Source organism: Molossus molossus, unplaced genomic scaffold, assembly GCF_014108415.1.
Source record: "Molossus molossus isolate mMolMol1 unplaced genomic scaffold, mMolMol1.p scaffold_m16_p_6, whole genome shotgun sequence".
NCBI classification, from domain to species: domain Eukaryota; kingdom Metazoa; phylum Chordata; class Mammalia; order Chiroptera; family Molossidae; genus Molossus; species Molossus molossus.
In genome coordinates this window covers 33605817-33622133 of record NW_023425399.1, presented here as the reverse complement: position 1 = coordinate 33622133, position 16317 = coordinate 33605817, and the positions used below count along the sequence as shown (strand labels likewise).

At 50.5% G+C, this 16317-nt stretch overlaps 1 protein-coding gene across 1 annotated transcript in view; it reads left to right on the top strand.

Moving 5' to 3' along the window:
• Nucleotides 1-16317, top strand: part of JAG1 (jagged canonical Notch ligand 1) — a 35353-nt gene that overhangs the window by 5988 nt on the left and 13048 nt on the right. The window contains exons 3-8 of the mRNA XM_036245018.1: nt 3737-3788; nt 8858-9112; nt 10938-10998; nt 14797-14927; nt 15334-15453; nt 15879-15992. Coding sequence (XP_036100911.1) covers nt 3737-3788; nt 8858-9112; nt 10938-10998; nt 14797-14927; nt 15334-15453; nt 15879-15992 — 733 coding nt within the window. The remainder of the gene's footprint in view (nt 1-3736; nt 3789-8857; nt 9113-10937; nt 10999-14796; nt 14928-15333; nt 15454-15878; nt 15993-16317) is intronic.

Here is a 16317-nt window from a genome sequence, read left to right as displayed (position 1 = left end):
TTTCAAACAGGTAAGGGTAATGATGGGAAAGAGGTGGGGGCATCTCATTGAGTCTCAAATCTGGATATGAGCTCTGGGGCCACTTGGTGTGTCTTTGAGGTGGGCTTTCATGAGAAAATCACCCTTTGTAACCAGATCGGACTCTATTGAAATGTCAGGCCCTGCAGACTAAATGGCTTTCTATGACTGAAACCTCCTTAGATTGGATGCTGTGGGGTAGTTGTCCTTTCTCCATGCCTCACCCTGCGATATGTGAATTGTTTGTGTGAGTGTGCGTGTGCCCTCACGTGGAGCCTCTGACGCCTTTATTTAACGTTTGTGACTGGAATATTTTATTTATACTCTGGCCACCTAGACACAGGCAGGACAATGGTGTGGCCGAACTGACTGAAATGAGGATTACAGAGAATAATATGGCTTCTCCCAAAATAATGCTAATCCAGGGCCAGCAACAGGAAGCGACAGTTGAGTCAGCAATGGACAGGGCCCTAGACAAACCCTGGGCGAGTGCCTCTGTACAATGGCCCCGTGGGCGCATGGGGCATTCCCAGGGTGTGAGCTCCTCGGGCCGCCTGTCACCGTGGCCTGGGGTTTTGGACGCTGCACGCGTGCCGTTTGGATGGCGGTTTGTTTGTGTCCGTCAGCTTGGCAGGAGGGGAGGCAGCCGCTTCTCAGGGCTTGGTTTGGCTGCCACTGTTGCCAGGAAAAGGAAGCTCCCAGCTGCCAACACAATTACCTTTGTTTCTTACATCCCTCTTTTTAATGTGGCAATTAAGTGCTTACCACTCTGCCTGGTGCCAAGGTAACCACTGTGGAGTGGGATGGGCACAACACACAGCCCTCCCGCAGCCTCAGAGCTGGGGGCAGGAAGGAGGTGCTCGGAGGGGACCTGGTGGCCCTGGGATGCTTTGGGGCTTAGATGTCAGGAACCTCCTAGGTAAAATTCCGCGGAAGTCCTCCCCGGAGGTCGTTCTGAAAGCTGACCATTCCTCCTTCCTGCTGCATGAGAATGAGAACCTGAGAACTGACCTCCGTGTTGCCAGATTTCCATGGGCCTGGAGCTGGGAGGGGATGGCAAGGATTCACTTTGCAAACCCAGGCTGCAGGTCTGTTAGCAACCCATCCCTCCTGAGGCTTTGCCCTCAGGCCATTTTTCTGGGCAAATTGGGGGCTGGGGTGGAGATGAAAGCCAAGTGACTTTTCATGAGAGTCTTAGTTTTATAGTATAAAACCAAGTAAAAGCCAGATATTCACTGTTTCTTTTTTCTTTTGTGGGTTTTTTGGTACGAATTTGTTACATTTGGACATTCACCCATCGCCTTGCCCCAGACTCCTTTCTAAGGCCTTGGGAAGGCCTGGTGCCTCTGCTTGGGGTCCTATTTGCAGTGGCTAACTGGGTGCGACTCACTTCCAGTGGATTGTGGATTTCGGCCTGGTACCCTACTTCAGGGGCATCGAGTGTGTGTGGACTGGTTGTTGGAGTCGATGTACTGTATATTCTGGGATGTACAGAGGTCAAGCGTGGGCCTGGGAAAATTAAAGCTCCCTAGCAACTAATAATCATTGTCAAATTATCTTGATTGTCGATCTATAGTGTGGGGATGGAGTGGGTGGTAAGAGTGCCTCCTAATAGGGGCCTTGCAGGGAATCCTTTCTCGGAAGGCTGGGCGAGAGGAATCCTCCTGGCCCAGGAGGCGAATCCCAGAACCATACTCCCTCCTCTGAAATCAGGCAGAGAAGAAGGTCCAGGGCCTTGGGTTACTTTCTGGCAAGGCTGTGCTGCCGGTGCTGCAGTCTCCCGCCCTCACCCCAGATCCACCTCCGAGAGGAGGCAGTTTATGGAAAATCATGACGTGCGGCCGCTACAGCCCTGCTGCTCCTTCCCTCCCGGGGGGACAGCAGTTGGTCAGCGGCTTCTGAAGTCTTCCCAGTTCTGGCAGGGATGAGCCTGGTGGACAGCTTGGTCTTCCAAGTTCTTGTGCAAGACCAGAGGATGCCTTCTCCCTTGAGCACGAAGCAGAGTTAATACTCCCAGCTCAGTCCCAGGGCGCCTTCCCTTTCCACGGGGTTTGCGGGTGTCGTGTGTAGCTTTCTGCAAGTCTGTCAAAACCCGGGGTATCAATGCATCTAATCGGAGGATTAATTACAACAATATGTGGAAGTGAGGAACGTGGGTTTCAACGTGACCAGCCAATGAAGGGCTTAATTATACAGCATCAGCCCCACAGCTGGCCTCATTGTGACTTGGCTCGCCTCAAATGAGGAGAGAAATATAAGTTCTTGCTATGCTCAGGGACGAGTCCTGTAATTTGTAGGAAGTGCTAGGAAACTAAGAGGCTGTAGATAAGGTGTCACTTTCACTAATAAAATATTAACAACGACAATAATGAGTTTGGACCTACGGCCACTGACAGGAGAGGGCTGGGCATGTGCCCCGGCTTGCCCAGTTTTGCTTGCTTTTCTGAGCATTTTCCCACAGTTATCAGTGAACGAAATGGAATCCTACTCTGCTTTGAGTATGAAACATATTTCGGCTGAATTCCAAGGCAGGGTCTATCACAAGATGTTTTTATATTCAGAGACGGCCTGCTGTGTTGCCGTGTGAGCAGTAAGCTCTCCTTGAGTTATGAATGAACCTCCTTTGTCCCCCTCACCTTGTTGGTGTCTTTTCTTGGCGAGGGTGTTTCTGGTGCTGTGGCATTTAATCGGTGTACACTGCTGATCCTGGTGCCTTGGTACCTGACAGTGAGGGGCGCATAGAAGGGCTCCCGTGCCTTGTCTCCCTACCCCCTGCGGATGTATTTCTCCAGCGCCAAGAGAGCAGAAAGTTTACTTAAACCCTGGTGTTTTGTGAGACTGACCTCATTCTAAATTACAAACAAAGATTTGAGTAAACGCGGGAGAATTTGCTAATGGCTTGGATTTTGGGGGGAGGTGGAATTCTGAGATAAAAGATAAAAGGTGCCTTCAGTATAATAGCTGGCACCTTGCCAGTGTCCAGGGAATGCGTTTAGTTAGTGGACTCTGGTTATTCCTGGAATGTTCGATCTTATTGACAGATACGTTTATCAATAAATATAACCCTCAGATGCGTGGTTATTTCTCCCTTTTGGACTTTTCTTCCCCAGGGCCTGCACACTAGGCACCCCAAGTTCGGTTGCTGCCTTTGTCTTGAGAGCCTCTGCACTTACCCCTCCTGCTTCCTAGAGTCACCTGATACTTGTGGGAGCTGAGATGGTCTCACACAGACAGGGCTTTCAAAGGGGTTCTGAAAAGGAAAAGGGGGCCTCCCTGGGGACTGCCCCACCAGGGCTCAAAGTGTAACCTTAGCAATACCCGGCCCTCCTGGATGGGCCCCCTCCCCTGGTACAAAGACCTGGTTAGGTTTGCTTAGAATAAATTCTTTGTGTGATTTTCTCATGCACTAGAATTCGGGTCTGGAAAGTTGTGGAAAACTGGATGCTAAGTGTGCACCTATAGGGAGGTGGCATTTCCTGATGAGGACTTTGAGCTGCCTGCATGATGACCACAGTGGGCCCCCTGCCAGATGAAAAGGAGTCCATCTGGAGTGGGTGCTGGAGTGGGAGGGGAGCTGAGTAACCTCAGTGCAACAGCAAACAGAAGTTTTATTTTGACTGTGGTTTTGTTTGGTGGGGCATGCGGGGAGGCCAAGCAAGTATGACATTGAGGGCTGACCCCTATTTCTGAATACTAAGTGTCATTTATCTGTTTGCAGAGGTCCTACACGTTGCTTGTGGAGGCATGGGACTCCAGTAACGACACTGTCCGTAAGTATCACAGCAAAGGACTGGTCTCCAAGTGCGTGATTCTGGAAGCACAGTGCTTGGCATGCTGTTCCTGTCAGAGCTGGACCTGTCTCCCGGGTGTCGGGAAACTTCTACCACCCCTGACATCTGTCCCCTGTCCCCCAGGGTGAACCTCTAGAATATTAAATGGCCAGGACAGATTCCCAGTTAACTCAGTCCCTGACTATGGGACACAGATTATCTTTGGGATAGAGATCTTAATGGTTTTACAACTTTAAAACCTTGTAGACTGCTAAAGGATCAAAGTAGTGACTTTTTAAAAGTCCATTTAAACTTTAAGTGAGCGTTTAATCTCTCATCGGGAAGATAAAGCCGGCGAAGGTGGTGCTGGGCTCTAAAGACCGACCTTGAATTTCACTTGGTGGGCAGGTGAGCTTCCAGCCGGCCGGGTTTCCCACACTGCACACGACAGGCCTTTCATTGGAGCGGAATTCCAGTCTCCAGCACTGCACCGCCTTGTCCTCTCCTGAAAGCGACTCTTCAGTGCAGGCTGCTTTCAGAGGAGCTAGGGGTGCGCTTTGGTGGGGGAGCCGTGGAGGGTGTCTATGGAAAGGGCAGCAGTCTGGCTACTACGGTCGTCTTTGCTGTTTATGGTCACTTAAACATGTTTTCCCTCACTCGCCGAGACTGCGAGTTCCCTTTTTGTCAGCAGGATCTGGGTGGTTGCCATCGGAAAGCTTGATTCACGCAGAATCTGTCTGCACAGGAGGGGAGGTTGAGCCCACGTTGGTCTCTGCTCTCTGTTCTCTGAGGTCCCATCCCTTTTGTTTCTCTGCCTCAATGACCCTTCTTTGTGTTGTTGCTGCCACTGGCCTTCTCCCCCTGCCCCTTTATCGCCTGGCCTTTTTAAAAACAGATTCTTGAGCATGGTGAATGCCCAGAGTGGGCCCGGTGGGGGCTTGGTGTGTGCCAGGTGGGCTGCTTCTGGGCTGTCTGGCTCTGGGTCCCCGAGGCCACCCAGTCATTGCTGAGCACTGGTGTGCCAGAGGCTCCAGGCCATTTGGGTCACCCCTCACTTTGGCATCTGAAGTCCAGCTCTGTGGACTGTCTTCCTGAGGGGCACCCCTGCCCCACTGAGGCGTGGTGGGAGGGAGGCGTGACCAGCATTGGTTGTGGCTGATGCCAGTCAAGGCCATGGACACCTGTTTGTTCTCTCCTCCCTCCCCTGCCACGGATGTCGGGATTGTGTGAGCATCATGTCACTGTGACCTGCTTCCACCGGTAACTAAGCGCAGGGGAGATGGGGGTGGGGAGGGAGAGAAATAGGTTCTGCGGAGACTCTGGTGCAGACATGCTCTTCTCCCCTTCCTGCTAGACGTTGAAACAGTCTGGTGGAGGGGACGTCCTTGCGGGTGATCTCATTGTATGAGCCGGACCAGGACACCTTTGGGGGCCTGTAGGGACTTCTGGGCCTTCCATCACCCCCCCGCCCCCGCCCGGGTCAGGTAGCTGTTTCCTGGGAAGCGGGTGCCTATACAGAGCAGCCCACAGTTGTATGCATTTTGGGGTAGCCCCATTTTGGAGTTCTGGGGCATATCTCATCTGTTGCTGGGGGTAGAACCAGCTCTCTGGAAGGACACGAGGACTTGGGGTAGGGATACAAGGCTTACGACCTCTACTCTTTAAGAGAGGGGTGGCCCAGAAAGTCATAGAATGTCTGCTGCAGGTCACCGAAGCGCAGTTGGTGAACCCGAGGAGGAACCTGGGCGTTTGCTGGGGGTGCCTTATCTGCTTGCTTGTTCAGCCTCTTTTGATGTTTTCAAGTCACTGAATTCACTTTCAGAACCAAATTTGACATCTTCCCTCTCCAAAAGCAGATCCTGCCTAGGGCCCTTCATGGATGACGGGTACCAGCATTTGGGTACCAGCATTCGCACGGCCAGTGGCATAAGAAAGCTGGAGGGCATCCTAGGCACCTCTCTCAGCACCAGTATTGTATCCATCTCCAAGTTCTGGAGACCTCATTCCCAAGTGTCACTAGATTGCTGCCGCCTCCCACCATCTCCCCTGCCACTGCCCTGGTCCAAGCCACCATCTGCTCATGGCTGAACTCTGAGCAGCAGCTGCTGAATTAGCCCGCCCAGATCTACTCAGGTCTGCCTCCAGTGCTTTCTCCCTTCTCCTGCCATCCCGGTCTTCTCAGAGCTTGGCCTCTGTCACCTTTACTAAGAGGTTCCTGTTGCTCTTGCAACAGATCTCTGTGTAGCCCACAGGCCCTGCCAAGCGCATCCTGTCCCCCTGCCAGTGCCACCTTACGTGCCACCTTGCCATCCAGCGTATTCAAATTCTAGTCCTACCCACCAGTCACCTTTCTGTGCTCAAATGCATCTCATTCTTCTGCCCGGTGCCTTTGTTCATGCTCTGTGCTCTGCCTGGAATGTTTTGCTCTTCTTTCTCTTCACCCTCTGTCCCTCCCAAGGGCCTGTCCTCCATGAGCACAAATGCTGAGGGTGTGTAGCAACCTAAATGGAGCTGGTTGCTCTTTGGGGCCCAATCAAGATGTAGACATTTTGGCTTCAGATTAGAGGCAGAACCTGGCACTTTGGAACAGAGAATCCCTTCTCCTGACAGCTCTGCAATGAACCCTCATGGGTAGGGCCTGGCCCAGACGAGGTCCAGGTGCTGCTCAAGTGTTAGAAAGCATTGTCTGAGGCTGGCTCTCCTGTCATCAGTCCTCCAAGGTCATCTCTTACATTCCAGGACCGCCTTATGTATGGGCACACACATACCTTTCTGTCCCTGCACAAATGGCTTCAGTCTATTGTCCTGTTCGATAGATATGTAAATACAAACAGGCACACTGAAAACCAGGTCTTCCTGCCCTGTCTAGGTTTGCGGGTTGGCAAGGTCCTGGGGTTATGCTCAGACTCGCTTTTCATTACCTCCTCCTTGGCCTGTCAGGCTGCTGTGGGTGTTTCATGCTCCACCTTCACGCAATTGAAGGTGGCAGGAAGGCTTGGTCATATCCTCTTCCAGTCATGAGGCTGGACTACCAGGTGAACTACCCCAGATACATGTTTAATGCACCAGGCTGATAGGAAGTGTGATTCAGGCAGCTTAGAAGAGGCAGGCAGGCGACCTGCTCTGTGCAACCCCAACGCTGGAAAGCGTGTCCCACACGGTCTGCCTCTCAGCTGTTCGGAGAAATGTGTGGCGCAGGGGTGAAGTTGGTTATGCAGATCTGTCAGACCCACTGAGGATTCCGAAGTAACCGCCTCACAGCATTTCTTCCTGGGAATTAGTGGAGAGCTCACAAAGCTACTGAAAAGGACATGTCAGCCTGTGTCTTTAGGCTTGGCTTGGACTCTTGTCTGAATTGTTTGTTGTTGATACCTGCCTGAGAGGAGCTGGAAGCCTCTGAGCCATGGCGAGTGTGTTTAAATAATTCATTTATTAAGAGCTCATAATCACGTGGTAATAGCTGACTACGCTTTTAAACTGAACCAGCAGAGCAAACACACAGTTAATGGAATGACATTTTTGTCATTCTTTGGCCTGTGTTTATTTGCAAAACTTAAGTTGGTAGTGTTTTCTGCAAGTGGTTCTGTGCATGCTGGGGTGTACGTCTGCAGGTGTGTGGGCTTGTTCAAGGCTTGTCTTGCCCACACGACAGTCAAGAAACCCAGAGGGGGAACGCTGGGCGATGTTGGAATGTCTTGTGGATGAAGCCACATTCTTTCTCTTCTGGTCACCTGTATGGTTTGTGCAGCCTCGTCCATGAGCACAGGCGCTGGGCCTAGAAAAACGGGTGTGGGTGGGTAAGAATCACAAAGACATTGCAAGTCGGTCCGAACACAGTCTCTCCAAGGTGGCCTTCCGTTTGACAAGGTGCTGAAGGGTTTGTGCTGGCGGGTTTAAGAAAACAAACACAAAACCAGGCTGAGGTGCTGACTCAGTGCCTTGCTTCCTTTTCACATCCCTCCCCTGAGCTCCTGGCACCCGGTGTTCAGCCACTTAAAGTCTCTCTCAAGCTCCATGATAAGTGGCCTCAGGGCAGGGACCACTTCTGTTCCTCCCGAGAGCTGCTTCAGTTCCGGGCTGTTTTTCCTCAATAGGCATCTTTAAGGAACACACTTGGCTCAAACCTCTTTCATCTCTCTCTAAACTGGGGTGAAGTCCCTGTTCATCTCCCTTCTGGGGAAAGGCGAAAGGTGAAATATATCAAATATATAAAGCCAGCTGCAATGGTGGTGAAGTTCAGAATTTTTAAAAGACTTGCCTCCTCAGCTTCCAGTGAAGAGTTTGGAAGTAGACTCTTTCTAGAGCAAGACACAGAACTCTAAAACCGGAAGAGAGATTGCTGACCTTGACCTGGAATAATTAAATTTCTTTAAGAGCAGCATTCCGTAATGGGCTACTTCCTACAATGTGTGAAGAGCAAATCAGTGTGGCCGGCACTGCGGCTGACTTGGTAAAGGAGAGAGACGGGGCACAGCTCTCAGGCACAGACGCAGGTGATTCTGTAAACACCTGAAAGGGTGCTCACTATCACGTAATTAAATCCTAATTACCACAAGAGATACTTCTTTACCTATCAGGCAGAGATCTGAAAGTTCGATAATGTAATGTTGGGAAACAGTTTCCTGTGCTGGTGGGAGGACAAATTGACAGGACTTCATTATCAGTAATTTGGGGTTGTCTGGGACTGTGCATGTGATCTGAGTCAGTACTTCCATTTCTACTAGGTTCTTTCCTACCGATCGAACCACACACATGGCAGATGTGTTCAAGAATGTTCACTGTGGCTTTGCTTAATAGCCAAAGGCCAAAACAATCTTATTGCACATGTGTCAGAACTAGATAGATTATTTCATTGTATTTCCAGGCAGTGAAATACTATACACGCACTAAAGGAGTAAATAAAAGGTAACGGGGGTTGGCCACTGAGGGTGGGCGTTTTCATTCTCTGTCCTTTCTGCAGTGCTTGGATTTTGTACCGTGTGCACTTACTACTAAAAGTAGCCAGGTGGTCAGGGAAGAAGGCTCTGATGTGAATCTGAATGCAATCCATCTTTTTTCTTTGCCTGTAGAACCGGACAGCATCATTGAGAAGGCTTCTCACTCGGGCATGATCAACCCCAGCCGGCAGTGGCAGACCCTGAAGCAGAACGCTGGGGTCGCCCACTTTGAGTATCAGATCCGCGTGACCTGCGATGACTATTACTATGGCTTCGGCTGCAATAAGTTCTGCCGCCCCAGAGATGACTTCTTTGGACATTATGCCTGTGACCAGAATGGCAACAAAACTTGCATGGAAGGCTGGATGGGCCCCGAGTGTAACACAGGTGTGTGGGCTGTGCGGGCTGGGCTAACCAGCTCTGGGTGGCTGTTGCTTTTGGTGACAAGTTCTCACCCCACCTCCGGTCAGGTGGCTGTCTTAGGTGGGGTGATAGTTTGGCTTTTTTCTAGGCCCTGTCCCCCAGCTGCTCTCAGGGTTGGCTGCTAACAGCTCACAGCTGCTCCTTCTCTGGAGCATTGCCATTGGCCAAGCAGGAGCCACTCCACGCCCGTCCCTCCAGCTCAGGCTGAATCACTGACATGGGGGTACAAAGGCCAGCCCCCTTCTGCCTTAAATCTGTTACAATTCATGCTCCAGCTTCCCGTGGGATCAGGCTGAGTCAGACTCCAGCTGAGACCATGTCCTTGCTCAGTTCCTACCACTGCCCCATCTGCTGCCCTCTCCCCTTTCTCCTGCACCCGAGTCTCCTACTCAGGCTCTGCTTCTAAGGAACCTGACCTGAAACAATACCAGGTAGGATTGGGTTAACCTAGTCAGTGTCCGAACAGATGATCCTGTGGGAAATGACAGCCCCTTATGGCAGACTTTCGCTGGGCATCTTCTGGGGCTGTGGCATTGCGGGAGGGGGTGGGTAGTGAGCCAGAGCTTTCCTCCTTGGGTTGAACTGAACCCATCCAATTAATACAGACATCCTTTGGAGATACTGCGGTTCAGTATCAAGAAAGCCAAGTATTGCGATAATTCTAATCGTAATCTTTTTGCTGGTGGAGGATCTTGCCTTCAATTTGTAAAAACATATTAAAAAAAACAAAAACAAAAACAAAACAAAGAAACTCCACATCTATGAAGCACAATAAAGAAAAGCACATACATTGAGGTCTGCCTTCAGCTGTGCCACCTACGGTCTCAGCCCCTTCTGCTAGAATTCAGTGGGGTACCAGTCACAGATACCCACAGCATTGTCTGCGGTCTTCATACCTTTAACAGTCCTAAGGCACAGCAAATTGGTGGGTAATTCTCGCGAACCGCATAGGCCCTCACAGGCATTAATGTACTCAGCTTAGTTCACATTACTTGATACATTCTTTTAGTATAAACACAAGTTAAAAATGAATATTGGAACTATGATTGAGGGGCAGGGCAGAGAGGAATTTGCAGGTCTCCTTGGCAGTAGTTTCTTAAATAATGAGACAAGTTCTAAAAGGGTGGCATTTCTGGGATCCAAATGAAAGATAGAAATCGATACATATATTCTAAGCAGTTGGTGTTCTAAAAACCAAAACCAATAACAGTTTTATCTGTGTGGTATTTTTTTATGTCCATTTGTTTTTTAAATAAAGGAAGCAGAATTGCTTTGGGAGGATATTTGACAAAAAGTACCAGCAGACCTGGTGCTGAATTAGCCAAATGATGGCTGCCTGGTTCGCTTTGTCCGTCCCATGGGATCTTGAGACACCAGGCATTTGGGGAGTGTGAAGGAGGCTGGGGCTCATCTGAACTCTGCCCTGATGGGACAGAATGGTGAGACGAGGAAGGATTACACCTCCTTTTTTTCTTTTGTCAAGGGTGGGAATTGACAACGGAGCAGGCTAGCTATTGTGTAGAGAGACTGGATGGAGATGCCCTGCCCCCATCAACTTGCTGGCATTTTTGTCCCCACACAGGATCACGTTTTGAGGATCTGCTAGCATGGCCTTGAAGTTTAAAGCTGGATTTGTTATTTGCCACCCCCCTTCCCCTCCTTACAATGGACTTGATATGAGATCTCTCAAAGTCGTGGGTTCTGTAGGCTTAACATCCCGGGCCATTCCCATGGCGGTGGCAGTCCAGAGACGGGCAGTGTACTGACGCAGCCTTCTTGTTTTTTACAGCTATTTGCCGCCAGGGCTGTAGTCCCAAGCACGGGTCTTGCAAAGTCCCAGGTGACTGCAGGTAAACAACTCAACTGTTTTTGTTGTTCATTGCTTTTGTTGTTTTAATAATTATTTTTGTAATGCAAGAAGAGAGACTGACTTGACTGTGAATCTGTTTCTTTGGAGGATAAGAAAGCTTAAAAGTCAAATGAGCACATCCGAAGCTTATTAAATTATACCAGCTGTCCGGTGGAATGCACACACTGCTCTCACAGGAAAAAAAAGGAAACTTTGCATAATCAGTGACTTCATGTACTAACTCTTCTGTAAATTGATAACACGCTTTTTGTAATCTTCCCGTTAAGGTGCTAATGGACTAGATGGAGGGATGTGGGTATGTTCCCTTGCGTGTGTGTCCACCCCCGCCCTGGTTTCCCATCCTCCAACCCTCCCCCACTTTTCCCATCAATAGGGACGTGGAGCATTCTTTAGAATGGGATTAGTACAATCTCCTGGCCCCTTTGCAGGCGGGAGACAGGCCGGTGCTGAGAGGTTAATGGCTGTGCTGGAATCTTGTCAGTTGAGCCTGATGAATGTAGACTTTGCTGCTGGCCTTTGAAGTCTGTTCTTTTATGGTCCCAGACAATGCAGAGGCCAAACCGAGATACCTACCCCGACTGCTTCATGGTTACAGTTTTGGGAACTTTTAGAAATGTACATTATGCCAGTTGGGGAAAGGCTTGCTTCAGGAAATATTGTCGCTGCTGTGGCATTTTGACACAATCTCACAATTTACTCTGCTTCCTCTCATGTCTCAAGGATTAGCAGATTTAATGTGACACCGGGTCTTCTGGGCCTGTCACGTTCGTTTGCCCCAAAAGCTACCCTGGTGTGAGCCAAGGGAAGCTCGCAACACATGTAAACCAGTGCTCCTTACACCAACCAGTGTTACGTGGGGCTCTTGTCCCAGTGCAGACCCCAAGTCCATAGGCTGGGGGTGCCCGAGTCTCTGCACTGCTAACGCGCTCCTGAGCCGTGCTGTTGTTGCTGCTGGGACCATACTTTGGGAATCACTGTCCCCAAACTTCAGTGCTCCTAAGTGGAATTCCCCAGGGAACTGTCAAAAATTCAGAATCCTGGGCACCACCCCACAGGCTTGTATCTCAGTCTCTGGGTTCAGCCCAGGAATCCGCGTTTTGAGAAGCCAGCCCCATGATTTTGCCGCTCAGTGGATTTCGAGGACTGCCGCTTAACACTTCTCCGTGGCCTTTGCGACCCCGCCAGTGCCTCGGTTCCCTGTCTGTGCAGCGGGGCGCACTGGGCTCTCAGGTTGGGAGCTGAAGTGGGAATGAAGGCAGCTGGAAGGAAAAGAAAAACAGACTGACCTGCAAACGGTCTCTTCCTGCACTTCAGGAAGATAAGATTATTTTCTGGAAGGCTGAGGGGGTCTGCACACTGGCCTGCAGTGGTGGCGGCCGCCGGCAGTATCTAACCGCACCGCTGGCGAATGTCAAGCCAGCCTGCGCCTCCTTTAACTCTCGTAATTGAGGGTGTTCTGGAGAAAGTCAGATCCTGGAGAAAGGCAGATCAGCAGCGCTATTAGCGACTCTGGTCCTGCTCTGCACTTAGATGGGTATCAGGGAGGCCAACCATGATTTCTGCTTCTGTCATCAGAATAAACACTCCGTGCAGGGGAGGGGGAGAGGGAGGGGGAGGGCCCTCCCAGCCAGAACAACAGGCTTTGTTTCTAGAATTTAGCCCTTTCTCTTCGGGACTCTCACCTCCTACTCCCTGCCCAGACATGCACCAGTGCCCTTATTTACTTAAGGTGCGACTTTCCCACACGTCATTTGCATAGTCTCAGCCCGGCTCCTTCTCCCTACCTTGAAGGAAAATCAAAACAGAACCTTCTAGCCCAGGAAGTTCAGGTTGTGTCCTGCACCAGAAAGAGTTGAATGGCAAGTTACCTGTAAACGGTCTTTCGGATTATGTATTACAGAGGTGGTTTTTCTCCTTCCACATGAGAAAACTGGACTGGTTCTCTGGTTCCCAAGTAGACGGAGAGTCCTTTTCCCCGGGCGCATGCGCTTGCCTTACTGCAAGCCTGCCAGTAATATCAAACTTAATTATGAATCATCATATGAGGAAAGTCACTTCAATTTCTCATGAGAACCTTAATCATATACTATTAAACTGGGATAACTTTGTGATGCCTGTTTTAGGGTCAGTATTTTTATTTGTTTTCTTTTGAAGTCATCCGTGGCCTCTTGTGGTTCCTTTTCCTTTATGCTTGGGGATCCAGCTCTCATTAATTAGGAGGTGAGGTTGGTCCTCAGCTGCCTCTTCTTGCTTTTATTAGTCAGACTGAAGAGGTGTAGCAATCCTCAATTTGGAAGGGAATAAGAGAAGGTGATTAGAATATTGCTATTTCCAAGTCAGTTCCATCTTAATATCTTTCAAGCTAAGAAGATCAATTTTTATTCACGTGGGTCCCCCCACCTTCCACTGACTTGGGTGTTCAGTTTTTTAAAATGTCTACCAGATGGTTTATTTTGCTTCTTTAAATAGTCACTTGTTACTTAGGCTGATGTTTCATTTTACATAAACCAGAAGCCTGTGTCAGATTAATATTAAACCATGTATTCTGGTAGTTCTTTTTGGGGGGGGTGTGGCTGGCTTGTTGGTGGAAGTTGGGGAGCAGTTAGTGTCCTCAGGGGCTAAGTGGATTCTCGGCTGTGGTGATCAGCTCTTAGCTGGACCCCTAGAATTTTCCCATGACAGGGATTTGCTAGCCTGCCTCCGGCTCTCTGGAAACCAAAGCCTGCCTCCTTGGGGTGCTTGTTCTCCACAGTTACAGCGGAGCAGCTCGGTCGGGGCGTTGGTTTCTGACCATGGCTTTTCCCAGGTCCCACTATGGAAATATCGGCCTCCCCCCCACCTCCATTCCACCGTCAGGCCTGCCCCAGCCTCCCTCCTGTTTGAAAGCTTGATTTTTGAGAAGGCAGTTAAAGTTTCAGAGGGCTTGAAACTTGAGGGGTGAGTGGCTGAGACCCTGCCCTCTCTCCCACCCCAGGTGAAGGTTTGTGTTTGTGTTTTTGTTTGGGGATCAAAGGCACCATTTGGCCTTGAAAGAGTCCAATTAATGAGGCGCTTATAAAGGTAACTCGACTCCCTTCCCCAATACTAGATAAACTGAGTTGACCTTTTTTTTTTTTCCCCAAAGTGAGAAATAACTATAAAATAAATTTGCATAAGCAGCTGCAGTGGTGGGTCATAAATTACCTACGGAGTTGGTTCTGAGAGCTGTTGCTTCCCTTACGCCCCCTGCGGAACCGGGTTCAGGGATCCCACCCTTGTCTTTGCCAAAAGAGGTGCCCCTTTCCCTCCTTGTTTGATTTCACAAAGCCTCATCTTGGCCGTTTCCTGCCGCACTTGGTGTCCTGCTGCATTTTTGTGCATGGGGTCCTGACTCACTGTGTAGACAAAGGGCCGAGCCGAGCTGCTGTGTAAAAATGGCCCAAAGTGCCGTGTTTGCGGAGACTTTCACATGGCTATTGTTGTCACGAGTCCTCGCTTTCCCTCTGTGTCTGCCTGGGGCTGATTTATTCCACCCTGGGCTGCTGGGAGCCTGAGAAGCGGCTTTGTGCAGGGCAGCCCCAGGCTGGCCTCCCCGGGACAGCCCCCCCTTCGTCGCGAGTTGGGGGGTGCTCAACTCTGACAATGTTTGTTTAGAAGGAGCCCAGACAAACCTTGAGAGACTGCTATCCTGTCACCAGAAACAAAACAACAGAAAACCCTGCACGTTGCAGCCTTGTCTTTAGGGCACGATCTCCCCGCGTGTTCTGGAGACTCAAGGAGGGTTGCTGTCTGTCCCCAGGTGCCAGTACGGCTGGCAGGGCCTCTACTGTGACAAATGCATCCCGCACCCGGGCTGCGTCCACGGCACCTGTAACGAGCCCTGGCAGTGCCTCTGTGAGACCAACTGGGGCGGACAGCTCTGCGACAAAGGTGCGTCCGCAGGGATGGGTCCCCGGGGGCTGTACGGGACGGAGCGTGAGGTCTTGGGGGTGGGACGGTGGCGACTTAGTTTTATTTCTTTATGTTTATTTGCAGGGTTTTTTAAAATTATGAATCATGAATCTGTTTAAATTTGCCTCTAAAGCTCCAGTTTGGTTTTTTTCCCTCCATTTTTTATTGAGGTATAATTGACACATAATAGTAGTTTCAGGTGCACAACACCGTGATCCAACGTCTGTATATGTTGTGAGACGGTCCCCACAATCCATCCAGTTGCCGTCCGCCACCTTAGACCCTAACACAGTGTTGCCGACTAGTCGCATCACATCCCCGTGAGCGGCGGGTTAGCTGACTTCACGTCTTTGAGTGACTGACTTCTCTGGGGTCTTCTCGGCAGATCTCAACTACTGCGGGACTCACCAGCCCTGTCTCAATCGGGGGACATGCAGCAACACGGGTCCTGACAAATACCAGTGCTCCTGCCCTGAGGGCTATTCAGGGCCCAACTGTGAGATCGGTAAGTGGTCCAGGCAAGATGAGGTCCCTCTATTTAATCTTTTTGTACACTCGGCTTTAAAAACTATACTTACGGACTCATAAAAAGATGCACATATCCTCCAAAGTTAAGACTTGTTACCTAAGCAGTTCGGTGGGTCTTAGAACTGTCCTTTGACGTCGCTCGTGTGTTGTGCTGACGGGGTGGGAGGCAGTAGGTTTGTGAGGCAGTGACCCCGGCTCTGAGATGCCTTGGGATGTGGCTGGAGAGAGCTGAGCGAGAGAGATGACTTCGTCTTCCCCAGACACAGTGGGGTTAGCACACGCTTGCTTTTATTTTCTGAAACAACCTGGAGCTGGTGGCCCAGGTGTGGGATTTGGGTGCGGGACAGGGAGTAGGCAGCAAAAGCCGGTGTCCCTTGCTGACTGTCGTCCTGGTCTCTGCAGCAGAGCACGCCTGCCTGTCTGATCCCTGCCACAACAGAGGCAGCTGCAAGGAGACCTCCCTGGGGTTTGAGTGTGAGTGTTCTCCGGGCTGGACCGGCCCCACATGCTCCACAAGTAAGTCCCAGTTTGGGCTTGTGTCCTTTCTAGAGGGTCATTGCATTGAGGCGCAGGGTTGGGGCAGACACCTGGGCTTGCGTTCGAAGGGCATCTTAGTGAGGGTCTTTCCGGGTGGGAGGCGATGGACGCAGTCTGGTGGGGAGTCTGGCTTGGACTTCCAGCCTTTGCACTTGGAAGTTCCCCCACCCTCCCTGCTAAGTGAGCATCTGTGTCTGCCACTGGACGAAACTTGCTCATGGCATAGCTCCTAACTTTGCATGTGCTCCCTGGTGCTCTGCCTCCTCCCAATAGAATCATGGGGCATCTCCCTGCAGGGGAGGTG